The 12,712-nt window shown below is 38.2% G+C and overlaps 2 protein-coding genes and 1 long non-coding RNA gene across 11 annotated transcripts; 2 read left to right on the top strand and 1 right to left on the bottom strand.

Annotated features, from left to right (window-relative positions):
* or30bu1 (odorant receptor, family 30, subfamily BU, member 1) lies at positions 1–4,486 on the bottom strand. Of its 2 annotated transcripts, none has more exons than XM_028596446.1 (5): positions 4,136–4,486; positions 2,628–2,851; positions 976–1,153; positions 564–867; positions 1–404 (listed from the first exon to the last, which is right to left on the bottom strand). In XM_028596446.1, the coding sequence occupies exons 2-5, from the start codon at positions 2,848–2,850 to the stop codon at positions 111–113; spliced, it is 999 nt and encodes a 332-aa protein (XP_028452247.1). In that variant the 5' UTR covers position 2,851; positions 4,136–4,486; the 3' UTR covers positions 1–110. The 2 variants fall into 2 exon arrangements, with proteins under 2 accessions (XP_028452247.1, XP_028452246.1); XM_028596445.1 differs by lacking the exon at positions 4,136–4,486 and adding an exon at positions 2,972–3,055.
* Positions 4,487–5,547: 1,061 nt separating this feature from the next.
* On the top strand, positions 5,548–9,117 carry LOC114567362 (uncharacterized). Of its 5 annotated transcripts, none has more exons than XR_003694155.1 (7): positions 5,548–5,798; positions 6,190–6,387; positions 6,523–6,594; positions 7,214–7,449; positions 7,555–7,661; positions 8,084–8,675; positions 9,014–9,117. XR_003694155.1 is itself a non-coding variant. In XM_028596450.1 (2 exons), exons 1-2 carry the CDS (start codon positions 8,078–8,080, stop codon positions 9,058–9,060), a joined length of 645 nt encoding a protein of 214 aa, XP_028452251.1. In that variant the 5' UTR covers positions 7,668–8,077; the 3' UTR covers positions 9,061–9,117. The 5 variants fall into 5 exon arrangements, 2 of the variants coding, with proteins under 2 accessions (XP_028452251.1, XP_028452252.1); XR_003694157.1 differs by having other exon boundaries at positions 6,190–6,383; XR_003694156.1 differs by having other exon boundaries at positions 5,551–5,575.
* A 21-nt stretch (positions 9,118–9,138) lies between these two features.
* LOC114567363 (uncharacterized) lies at positions 9,139–11,672 on the top strand. Of its 4 annotated transcripts, none has more exons than XR_003694160.1 (7): positions 9,139–9,177; positions 9,834–9,956; positions 10,251–10,316; positions 10,415–10,607; positions 10,858–10,963; positions 11,119–11,178; positions 11,407–11,672. It is a non-coding gene; the product is annotated as an uncharacterized LOC114567363 (long non-coding RNA). The 4 variants fall into 4 exon arrangements; XR_003694159.1 differs by lacking the exon at positions 9,139–9,177 and adding an exon at positions 9,538–9,710; XR_003694158.1 differs by lacking the exon at positions 9,139–9,177 and having other exon boundaries at positions 9,538–9,956.
* The last annotated feature ends 1,040 nt before the right edge of the window (positions 11,673–12,712 follow it).

Here is a 12,712-nt window from a genome sequence, read left to right on the forward strand (position 1 = left end):
CAATTTATTTTGTATAATCAGGCTACTTAACCTATTTTCATGCATATTATCATACTGACTCATAAATTATAATGCAAGCATTTATAAACAACAAAAGCACAGATCACTTGTCAGTGTGAATTGGTGACAGCTGCAATTTGGCCATGCTTTGAAGGCATAATGCTCTTACATTTCCAGACCCAGTCTGTTAATGTTCGCTTGATCTCCTTGGTTCTCAGACAGTAGATGAACGGGTTCATCAGTGGAGGGAAAAGACTGTAGAAGAGGGTGGTCGCTATACCCTTGTCAGGCGTCATCTTCAGGTTAGGAAAGAAAGGTGTAGAGTAGACAAAGAAACGTGGTAGGTAGTAGATAGAAATGATACAGCTATGGGTGACACAGGTAGAGAATGTCTTCATTCTGCCCTGAGAAGAACAGCAGATGAGGGTTAAAAAGAGAGAACACAAAAAGACAGAAATAAGTGTCAAATTTAAAATGAACATATGAAAGTATCTGTTAGTCTGACAAATGTACTAGATGTAAAAATACACCATTATTTTAGGATAAAAAGAGATGAACCATACCTGTCCACTAGCCATGTGCAATACTGAGATGATGATGCAAATGTAGGAAAAGATGATGAAAGCTAAAGGAACATAAAGAATAAACATTGCTGAAGCATAGGCGGCACTGATTAGTTGGCTGGGGTCCCCACACACTAGAGCTGTAAGAGACAAGGTGTCGCAGAATGCCTGTTTGATTTTGTTGGGCCCACAAAACGGTATCATGGTAAAGTTGATGGTGCTGATGACAGTAAAGATGTGTGCCACCGCCCAGCAGAAGAGCGTGAGGCCTGTCATGGTTTGGTTTGTCATCCACATCGGGTATCTGAGGGAAGAGAGGGAGGTAGAAAGAGGAGAGAAAAAAGAGAATCATTTGCTTTTAGTCTTATTCCAGAGCTTTGAGGGGAAATTAATCAAATTGCTTGTTTTTCACCTAAAGGGAAAACAGATGGCCAGATATCGGTCCAGGGCCATCGTCAGTAAAATTAGTGAGTTCAAGGAGCCAAAATAGTGGATCATGTGCCTTTGGAAGAGGCACATATGAAAGCCAAGACTACCATTATTCCACCAGTAGCGAGCGATTAGTTTGGGTAAAGCCACTGTGGTAAAGCCTGTAGGAAAAAGACAGACTGTGAAAAAAAAGACAAGACAAGATAAAACAGGTCATGACAGCTGCTGTTCTATATGAATAACTATTTAATGTAGAAGACTACATTCATGCAATTTCAGGATCACATTCATTTCAAATCTATGATTTATTGTCACACTTAATGCATTAATTTAAAATAAAGGGCAGACATACATACTTTTGAGTATACACTCAACAGCATGGAATCCGACACACTAGTTATTGGAAACTTTGGTTCATTCTGACCTCAGAAACTTGGACTACACTTCAATTATTGATATTTTAATTATTTCTCTCATTTTACTTATTGTCTCTACTATACTCAATGTCAACAACAAACAGACATGCATGGTACAAAATAGCCATAGTAGTAATATTTTTTATGAAAGCAGCAGCAAATACACTAGGCCCTGAAAGCAGATGATGTCTGGCTGGACACATAAACGAAAACCACCGGGACAGCTGAAACACTTTTTAATTAAACGTAATTTACAAAGCGATCGTATCGCACTAAAAGCTAATATTTTGTCACTAGCAACCTACACCTGTCAAATACAGAAGCATTTTCTGCTTTGAACAAAACCATTCAGGAATTATTACAGCAAAAGTGGGACGTGCGTAATGTTTCATTCGTCCCTCCTGGTCGGGACGATTGAAACGGCTTGGGGGGCGAATGAAACATACAGTTTAAGCCATATAAACTTCCCACAACTTCAATATCATGCTTGGTACTCCCAAAAGGTGTTATTTTATATAGCTTGTTGCTGTGAATGTCTGTATGTAATTCGTAATCAAATGGTTACGAATGACGGTTTTTGAAATATCATGCCATTTTTCTTTATAGCTAAAACAGTTAAAGTTTTCCCATTTATATCACGTTTCTATTGTGGGAAATGTCGTTTCACTAGGTTTTTACGTGGGTTAGGCCACTGCACATCCAAATAGTTCCCTTATAACGACCCACAGCCCGTCAGTCTCCATAGGATAACATGGGAAAACTCCCTACCTGGTGGGGCCCAAATATATTTTCATCTTTCTAAAACTGCTTTTCCATGTCTCACCTCCATAAATTATTGTAAACACAGATTTGTGCATTTACTTAAAATACATGGAGTTACAGCCTGTTTCAACCGTCCATGTAAACAAGCAATATGAAAGTCTGGGATTGTGGAGAACACTAATGGTCTACTGAATAAGCATGCAGTTGAACCTTTAAATTATATATTTATTAATTAATTAATAATCGAAAAAATGTAACCGCTAATGAAGTTTACTTTCGACCATCACAACTTGTTTATCGCCTGTAACTCCGTGATAAAAGGAAATAACAGGAAGATATTTGGCTGATAGAAGGAGGTTAACATGCTCTATGTTTTGACCGGAAGTCTGTCTATCAAAATTGCACTCGGAGAAAACTGGAATGTTTCATTCGACCCGTGTTTCAATCGCCTACTTACCAATGTCTGCGAGGGCCAGGCTGACCATGATGATGTACATGGGCTTCTGGAGACTGTGCTCCAAAGAAAACAACACCACCAGCAGAAGGTTGCCCACCACTGTGGTCACATAAAGGAAGAAGAAAAACCACCCCACTAGGTCAAAATATTCCGGTTGGAGACTTGGGAAGCCCACAATAACAAACTCTGATACACGCGTGTAGTTCTCATCCACCTGAAACATACTGAAGGCAGAGTTATTATGCAGATAATGCAACTGGTACAGTACAACACACAATTGACAGCGGTTGTCATTGCTATGTGTTATAAAATGAGTAGTGGCTGAGATGCATATCAGTGCTTACCTCCCTGGACAGCCTTGACAGTGTGACTTAAGCAGCAGCCGCTCAGTTTTATAAATGTCGCTGTGCAGGCCTGGATTATCCATAAGGGCACTTGGGCCACCAACCATTCACAACCAGTGTGTGTGGGGCGGGGGGGGCACCACATGACACAAGCTTTAACAATATTTTCCGTAAATTGTTATATTATTCACTTGAAATTGTTGAAAGTTTGGGGGTTGAGGTATAGTGGGCACCACATTGTCTTAATACGGGCCTGGCGCTGTGCTGTTGTCATTACAACTCCCATCCATGGCACCATAAACCATGTAACATCATGATATGGTAGATACAATATGAAAATGCAGGGTAGGCTCTACTTTATCTGCTTTATATTTATCCTCTACAAAAAAAAAATCTGTTGGTGTGGAAAAGTTAGAATGAGATATTGCTTTAATGGGCAGGGTGAGGAAATGTTTCTAGTTTCCATTTAATTTGGATAAAAACAAAACAAAAATCCAACTTCAAACAAATACACAGAGCAGGATTTACATAGTGAGTACAGCACAAAATACACAGTATAGATATGCATACATACAGACAGTAGGCTATAGTGTGGATAACATATACTGTGACAGTAATAAACTGAAGGTAGGCCTACACTGCATAACACACTAGTACTGTTAAAAAAAGCATATTATATTGTTAAATATGCCAGTCTAAGTTCAAGTTCAGAGTGCCTGTGTCTTCCCACAGTGTAAAAACATACTGTAAGAATATATACATACAGTGTCAGGGAATAATAGCATATATGCTACAAAAGATTGCGACAACAAAATGTCAGATGGTAACGTTTTTTGGTCAGGCAACCTTTTCGACCTTTGGACAGGATAACATGAAAGTACGGGACTGAATCAATCAATCAATCAATCAAAAATAATTTACTTTGATTCTTTACATTTGCTCCATTCTAGAGTAGGACTATAGAGAAATGATCAGAACAAATATAAATATTTAAACAGAATAAGAAATAGGCTAAACAAATATAGAAGAAATACGTATGTACATTATACTAAAATGTATAGCATCAATTTGTGTAAAAAAGAGGTATGAAATATGTAAAAGAAATATGAATAGGCTACTTTAATATAACATAATATAACAGTGTAAACTTGAATTATTAATTACCCAAGTGTCTTTCACTGAGGGTGGATGAAAAACAGAGTTAAGGAGTGCCGGTGTCGTGCCGAGGTACTTATCCCCGCCAGGATTTGTATCCCCTTGCCGCGGGAGCGCGCGTGCAGAGCTTCGGTCCCCCTACAGGTTGTCTCATTGGAACTAGAGCTGCAGTTAAAAGTTACATAGTGGAAGACTGACGGGATTTTCCATAGTAACAAGGGTCTCATTTATCTACATAAATACGTGTATTTCTCTGTTACATTAAGGCAACGTGTGAATTGTTTAATGCGCTGTTTATTATTGTGGATTATTCGACAGTGTTTTCCAAAGTTCCATACTGACATGCTCCTTAGCTATAGGCCTAGTATCTACGTTAGTCATGCAGGTTAGTGAACAATATTTTTTCATGGTCCTTGCTAACCCGTCCCTCCCTGCCCTGTAACGTGATTTCTGTTCTAATTTAATTTAGTTTAATATGGTTTTTCAATTAAACACTTTGTTCACCTGTCTGCCATATAAGTTACAGAGGGGATACACAAAATATCAGGTCGTTTTTCATCTGATATAATGTGTATCCCCTCCCCTAACAAGCAAATGGTCTGTCCTGTCATCATGTGTGTTATTTTCTGTGTCTACCAGGTCACAATAAATAACTTGAGTTAATATGGAGATGTGTGCTGTTTTCTATCCAAAGTTACAGAGGGAATACACAAACTATCAGGTCGTTTTTAATCTGATGTGTATCCCCTCCCCTACCTTGGAAAGGGTCTTATAATGGCTAAGCCTGATAATTTAAAGCCACTGAGGGTTATACGGACTTCAAACAAACTGTCTATGGCTAGTAAACTAGCTGACACGTTCTCTTCTACCTTACAACGCTTAGTAGCCTACTGTTGAAATCATAGACTCCATTAGTCATCGTTGCGTTTTGATGGACATTTATTGATTACAATGTTTTTGAATGAACGTGCAATAAAACATATGTCCATTAAGCTCCACCAACAAACATTTACACATCCACATTAGCGTTGCGGTGTGTTGCGATTTGATGCGGTCAAAAACTACTTGTGCTCCTCCGATGAACAGCACCCCATGTTACCTGCTTAAAGGTTCCTACCTAAACAGACATCACTCAAAAGCACACTAGTGACACCAGTGGACAATTTGTGTCATACACCCAAAACACATGTCAAAAATAATTTGTGTTATTTCTGTGTATTTTATCACCATTGTGACTGAACTCGATGCCTACATTTTTTAGTCTATATTCATTATCATAATTTGGGGTAAGAATTACTCCAGGACAACACGAATGACATCAAAGCCAAAAATTACAATTCCCCATGGTCACGTTACATGACGTCTGAGGTCAGAGGCTGGTCACGTTACATGACGTCTGAGGTCAGAGGCTGGTCACGTTACATGACGTCTGAGGTCAGAGGCTAAAAGGTGATTACGAGCTTTTATATTTGTCAATGATTACGAGTCAAGAAACTACTGTCAGTATTATTCTTTTATATATGTCAATGGTATTATTAGACATCGTTCAAAATGGATCCTGAAGAATACCAAAAGATAGTTAATTATAAAGTGAAACGCCAGTATCCAGCAAACTTGTCAAAAACCGAAAAGTTGCTCCTTCGCAGAAAAGCTGGCCTTTATGATGTTGAAGGTAGGATAATTTAAATTTATTTAGAGTTTGAAACTTTCTTTGATAATTTACTACGCCAGCACTCAGCTCAATTTCCCCATTATTAGGCTAGGCCTACTGGTTAAAGCTTAAAACATTGTGGCTTAATCAAGTTTATTGCAAAAAACTTTTTAGGTTACATATTTTCGCTGTTGATGAAACATGTATAACCTCATATCACTTGCACTTGCATTGAAAAGAAAAGCCTGTGTACATTTATTTCTACAGGTCTTTCTTAAAAAAGATCGATTTATAAATGATGTGCAAATAATTCTTCAAGCTTGCACTATTACCATGGTGATTACCAGGTACACGTGTATTAGGTTTGATGTAAATCAATTTGTAAGCAAGCATGTTTTTTGTCGACATTTAGGGGACGAGCTCTACTACACCCGCTATAAAGGGACTGCAAAATCTGGGAAAACAAAAGTGATCCGTGGTGCTGGTGAAGCAGACAACATTTTTCGTGACTTTCATGCAAGCCCATGGGCACACTGGCCAGACCAAAACCCGGGAGAGCATATCCCGCAGATTTTACTGGCCGGGGACGTCAGTTGATATCAACAAGTAGGTAAGTCAGTAATATTAACTGTATGTTATTATTCTATAACAAAGCTTGTCATTTCATGGGTCTTATTTTTCTATACACTTAAAATGATTTATAAAAACGTTTTCCTGTTATTTAAATTATGTTTATAATTTTCAGGTTTCCCAATGCTCTGCATGCCAGGCGGCTACCATAACAATTAAAAAGCCAACAGAGTACACCCCAATAAAGGTTAGTTAGTTATTCCAAAAACTTTAAAAGGCTTTTTAAAAAGTATTTTAAAAAGTATGTCAAAGAATTCTAAAAACATTGAATTAAAAGTATTAAATAAAAAACATTAACATAAATCTTCTATTACTTGGTGTTTTCATGATATTACTAGTTGATTAATGCTGCTTTACAGACAATTCAGAAGTTTGATATTTCGGACTTGGAATTTCCACACACCAACATCCATGAGAACAAAAATAGAAAAACTTGGATGACTATAAAAAGCTGCCACCGGGTGACATTATTGTTGGCTGACGTCAGACAATTGATTGTACAAGTTGGGTAACATGCCATGAGTTTAGAAGTAATAACAATTTTTGAACTGTAAAGCAGCAGAACTTCTTTTGATCTGTCCTCAGCCAAGAGTAGTTATGGCTGTTTATTTTCTTCTAGTAACCCATTTATATTAATAATTTTTCAGTGAATAATGTTTATTCTTCAGATCTTGTGCATTCTGTCTTCTGCTTTTGGTTCCACCTGCTCTTCTCTTCATAGTGCATGATAAAATAAAAGTTGTTTAAGAAATTGAGTCTTAAATAAAAATTTCAACGTGAAATCTTTTGTTTGTCAATACTTTCAGGTCACTCAACCATTTGAATTGGTAGGGATGGACCTGGTCGGAAAATTGTCCACAACAAAAAATGGACATCAATATATTTGTGTCATGATAGACTATTTTACTAAATGGCCACAGGCTTACCCTCTGAAATCGCCAAGTCAGCCAAGGAGGTGACTTCTTGCATCCTAAAATTTGTCCATCAGTTTGAAGCCCCAAAAAGGATTCTAACTGACCAGGGCAAAGAATTTGTCAATTCCGTAAGTAGCCTAATTCACTCCTAGCCAAAAATTGTGTACATGTTGTTGATATACCAACTATTACTGTAACAAAATGTATGTTATGATTTTGGCTTATTTTTGCAGATCAACAAGACAGTTTGTGAGATTTTAAACATCAAAAGGAGCCTGTGCTCACCTTATCATCCGCAAACTAATGGTTTGGTTGAGCGGATAAATGGCACAATTCAGAGGTGAGCTCTTTGTTTTACTACATTAAGATTTTATACTTATGTGTCATAACAGTCTTATAGTATTCTATGTAATATTTACACTGAAATGGCATACAGAGAAATATATAAAAACAATAAAAAAGAAGATCACAGTCATAAATATTACGATGATTATGTCATAAATATAATGTTTGTCTTCATTTGTCTTCATTGTCGGAGCCCTGAGCAAACTGGTGGGTCAGCATCCAGATACTTGGGACGATTATCTGGATTCGGTCTCCGAACAAAAAAACAAACTACAACAAAATTTTCGCCCTACTACCTCATGTTCGGCAGAGAGGCTCGCTATCCATCGGAAGTCGCTGAGCATTACATGGTTGTTTTCTCATATATTTTTATTTTTCAATCCTTTTTTCTATCTCTATCTATTTGTGTATATGGAGGACGTTGTGGGGCAGGAAGTTGTGGCCCAAGACATACAACAACAACAACAACAGTTAATGGACCTTGTTCAACAAAACCTGGCCAAGGGAGATGAAAAAACAAAAAACAAAGGAAAAGCCAGTGAGAAAACCCCAGTCTTCCAAGTCGGGGACAGTGTTTTGAGGCAAAACATTAGGAGCCAACAAAGGAAGGGGGGGAAATTGGAGGCACATTTTGTAGGGCCATTCATAATCATGGCAGTGGAACATATAAGTGCTGATCTGCAGGATGAAAATGGAGCACTCCTGCGCAAAATAAACATTGACCAGCTCAAACACAACATTAGGGAAACACCCCGAGTGCCACACTGGGGGGATAAAACCAAACGCAATGCTCCAGTGGGTGCTACAACAGCTCCCCAGCTGGCTGCAGCCCCACTGGCCGCAGCCCCCCAGCAGACCACAGCTCCACCAGCCTCAGCTCGAAGGCATCGAGCTGCTACACCAGCCGTAGCCACCCAGGAGCCAGCAGCTGCAGCCCCCCAGCAGCCAGCAGCTCCACTGGCCGCAACATCGGCAGCACTTCAATACAATCAAGCTGTTGCTGAGAAATGTACGTATTATATTTCAATTTTCATTATACAAACAAATAATTTTCTTGTCTGTCCTGTTTCTGTGGCCAACACGTCTCCAAAAAGTTGGGGCCAGGTCATGTTTACCTCTCTTCATCACCTCCTCTTTAACAAAGACTCTGGTAACTGAGAAGACCACTTTTTTATATTTTTAATGTGAAATGTTTTGCCATTCTTGCTAATGTATGATTAAATGTGTGACATTTCGCCACTTCTTTTCTTTAAGCATTTCACAAGGTTTCCAGTCTTTTGTTGGCAGTGTGTACAAACTTTTGTTGTAGATTATTGTAATTATTTATTTTTACATTCTTTTTGACAGATGTACAGGATGCTTGGGCAGGAAGGGATGCCCATGTAGCCTCGTGAGACCGTCCTGATCTCGCGAGCTCCAGTTTTCCACTCGCAGATCAGTCTGGCATCTTGAGGCAGAGAAAATTTGGAGCCGTTAGCCAAAGGACCGGGCCAATCAGCGTTGGTTTTGAGGTAGGTTAGGTGGTGATAGACAGATGGTTTATCCAATCAGCTAACCAGTATTTTCAGACAGCGGTAGCCCTAATTCTGTTAACCGCTCGCTAATGCTTTTTTTCTCTTGGATCCTTCTTTTGGAATATGGTCCGGGAACCTGAAATGGTGCCTTTTATTCCTAAATTCTCGTTACACAAACGGCAAATATCCTTTACCGACATGTTGCTTGCATGCTGAGCTAACGAGCTATGCTTTGCCTGCAGCAGCAGGGGTGGGCTTGTGGTTGTATTTTCATACGCTTCGTGGATCTGATTGGTTGATTTGGCCCGTCTATCACCAACATAGGTGATAGACAGATAGTTCATCCAATCAGCTAACCAGTATTTCCGCCCCTTCCCAAAAGTTCCCCAACGGAAAGTTCCCAGATGGATATGCAATCCATCTGGCGGAGTTAGGTTAATGCCCATGTCCTACTCTCCAAGATAGGGGCATATCAATTATTTTATTGGGACATTAAGAGGACTGGTCCCAACATGGAGCTGGAAAGTGAGGTGAGATGATGTAATTTAAACATTTTTGGAAATTAAATGTAGAGGCTAATTTGTATGTCAGCTATAGAGCTATCAAAACCTTTTTATGAAAAACAATATAATATGTTTAATATTTGTTCACAGTCAATCAATGCACATCTGGCGGTATTGGTGCGTAGCCATAATCATGAAAACACAGCCATGGCAGCATTTATAGACTCATTTGCTATGACTACCATCTGGAACAGGGGGACTCCAAGACTCAAGGTCTGTATTGGTATCATATATCTCATGGATGTACTCTAATGAACTCTTCAGATTACTTAAAAATGGCCATGATATAAAGTATAACATTTTTGGAATAACTTAAAATATAAGTAGTTGTATTTTTTTTCAGCAACATAGTGTCTGGAACAACTTTTCATTAAGAAAGGTTAACACACAGTCAGCTGATAAGAGAGCAGTAGAGAGCAGTATTGAAAGATGAATAAGAATGAATGGCTGCAATCCTGCATAAAGTTGCACTTATCTTAATTCCAACATTTCTTTCTTCAATTTTAGATGAAACCCCAGGAGTACAACATTGTGGTGGGCATTATAAATGACCATCACCACTGGACACTAGCGGTAGAAAAAATTCTAAACATCATAAATCTGCAAAAACTTTCATGTCAAGAAAAATTGTATTGCTTATTTTTTATAATGCTTGTTTCTTAACTATGAAGGTTATTTACCCAGGATCCAAGAAGTCACTATTCTTGCCGCAATGCCAACATTAATGATTATAATCTTTTTTATATTGTTGTCTTCAGGACATTCATGCGAAAAAAGGGATGCAATGTCTCAAGGTGGAGATGTGAGACAGTCCAGCATCCCAAACAGTCTGACTCCACCTCTTGTGGTGTATTTGCCCTGAAAGTATGTTACTAACCAGACGAGTGTCCTCCCTCTTATATTAATGTATAATACCACTGATGTCCAGTTATAAATGCTAGACAAAAAATAGTTTTTAAGACAACCAATGACTTAAACAAAAATGTTGTTCACTGACAACTGATTTGTCTCTGTAAGGCTTTATATATATATATATATATATATATATATATATAGGTTTTTTGTTACTAACAGGTTGTAATTTGGAATCTCTCTAATGTCAATTTTTCTTAAGTTTGCAGAGCTACTTTTAAAAAAACAAGAAGTAGATTTTCCTGCAAATCAACAGGACGTTAACCAATACAGGCTGCAAATTGCCATCACTCTCCTCCTAGAGAGTGGTAAGTATTAGGCTTTTATGGGATGTGTTGTTAAATGAAATAATCACTCTTACAGTTGCTGTCAAAATACAATATGCACTTGTCAGAATCATTCTAAATGTACCTAAATATTATAAAAATGTGGATACATGGCTTGCTGTTTTTCTGTTCAACAGGTGACCACAGAGACGTGTCACTTTTGTGGGGAGGTGGAGCATGCGTCGGACTGTAATTGGGTAACAAAACCAATAACCGTAAAAAACTGCAATTTTATAATATGAAATCAGATATGTTCTGTTACTGCAGTTTTGCTGAAAATGGTGATACTATAGTTCTTGACAATTTTTTTTGTTAGGTTATTCTATTTTGATAAGGACTAAGATTTTAGTTTTTTTCAGCCCCTTATGAAACACAAGAATGAAAATGTGTAACTTCTCACTGAAGACATTTTCTTTTTTTTCCAGATTCAATGTGACCTGCATGCCGTTGGTTCCACCAGTTGTGCGTTAAAAGCCCACCAGCAGAGGGATCATTCATTTGTTCTGCGTGTGTGACATGAACCGAATTCTCTCTCCCTCTCCCTCTCCCTCTCTCTCTCTCTCCCTCTCCCTCCAGTGTAATTTGTGCATTTTGTAGTTGTGAATTTGTTAATTGCATATTTGAGGGCCTAAACAGGCATATGTATACTTGTTTTAGGTAATGTTCTTCATTATAAATTTTGTAAAGCCTAGTCCTTTTTCTAAGATTCATTTAGTCATTCAGTCAAGTCATTTAGCGCTTGTTCGGTAAAGGCCTATTTACTGTATTGATTTTTTAAAACAGCTTTTGAACTTAATAAAAAACAAACCAAAAGCACACTAACATACATGATGACAGGACAGATCTTTGCATGTTATTGGAGGGGATATAAGTTATATCTGATGAAAAATGGCCTGATATTTTGTGTATCCCCTCTGTAACTTTGGCTAGAAAACAGCACACATCTCCATATTGTCTCAGGTTGTTCATTGTGACCTGGTAAAGTCAGAAAATAACACACATGATGACAGGACAGACCCTTTGCTTGTTAGGGGAGGGAATACACATTATATCAGATGAAAAACGACCTGATAGTTTGTGTATTCCCTCTGTAACTTTGGCTAGAAAACAGCACACATCTCCATATTATCTCAAGTTATTTATTGTGACCTGGTAGACACAGAAAATAACACACATGATGACAGGACAGACCATTTGCATGTTAGGGGAGGGGATACACATTATATCAGATGAAAAACGGCCTGATATTTTGTGTATCCCCTCTGTAACTTATATGGCAGACACTGGTGAACAAAGCGTTTAATTGAAAAGCCATATTAAACTAAATTAAATTAATACAGAAATCACGTTACAGGGCAGGAAGGGACGGGTTAGCAAGGACGAGGAAAAAATATTGTTCACTAAAGGAAAAAATATTGTTCACTAACCTGCATGACTAACGTAGATACTAGGCCTATAGCTAAGGAGCATGTCAGTATGGAACTTTGGAAAACACTGTCGAATAATCCACAATAATAAACAGCGCATTAAACAATTAACACGTTGCCTTAATGTAACAGAGAAATACACGTATTTATGTATATAAATGAGACCCTTGTTACTATGGAAAACCCTGTCAGTCTTCCACTATGTAACTTTTAACTGCAGCTCTAGTTCCAATGAGACAACCTGTAGGGGGACCAAAGCTCTGCACGCGCGCTCCTGCGGCAAGGGGATACAAATCCTGGCGGG

This window comes from Perca flavescens, chromosome 13 (genome assembly GCF_004354835.1).
Source record: "Perca flavescens isolate YP-PL-M2 chromosome 13, PFLA_1.0, whole genome shotgun sequence".
Classification (NCBI taxonomy): domain Eukaryota; kingdom Metazoa; phylum Chordata; class Actinopteri; order Perciformes; family Percidae; genus Perca; species Perca flavescens.

Coding starts and splice junctions, on each gene's coding strand:
- or30bu1 (XM_028596445.1), bottom strand. CDS start 3,054: ATGGATAATCCAGGCCTGCACAGCGACATTTATAAAACTGAGCGGCTG. Junction 1,154..2,627: donor CCTGGCCCTCGCAGACATTG/GTAAGTAGGCGA, acceptor TTTTTCCTACAG/GCTTTACCACAGTGGCTTTA. Junction 868..975: donor GCCATCTGTTTTCCCTTTAG/GTGAAAAACAAG, acceptor CTCTTCCCTCAG/ATACCCGATGTGGATGACAA.
- LOC114567362 (XM_028596450.1), top strand. CDS start 8,078: ATGGAGGACGTTGTGGGGCAGGAAGTTGTGGCCCAAGACATACAACAA. Junction 8,676..9,013: donor TCAAGCTGTTGCTGAGAAAT/GTACGTATTATA, acceptor TCTTTTTGACAG/ATGTACAGGATGCTTGGGCA.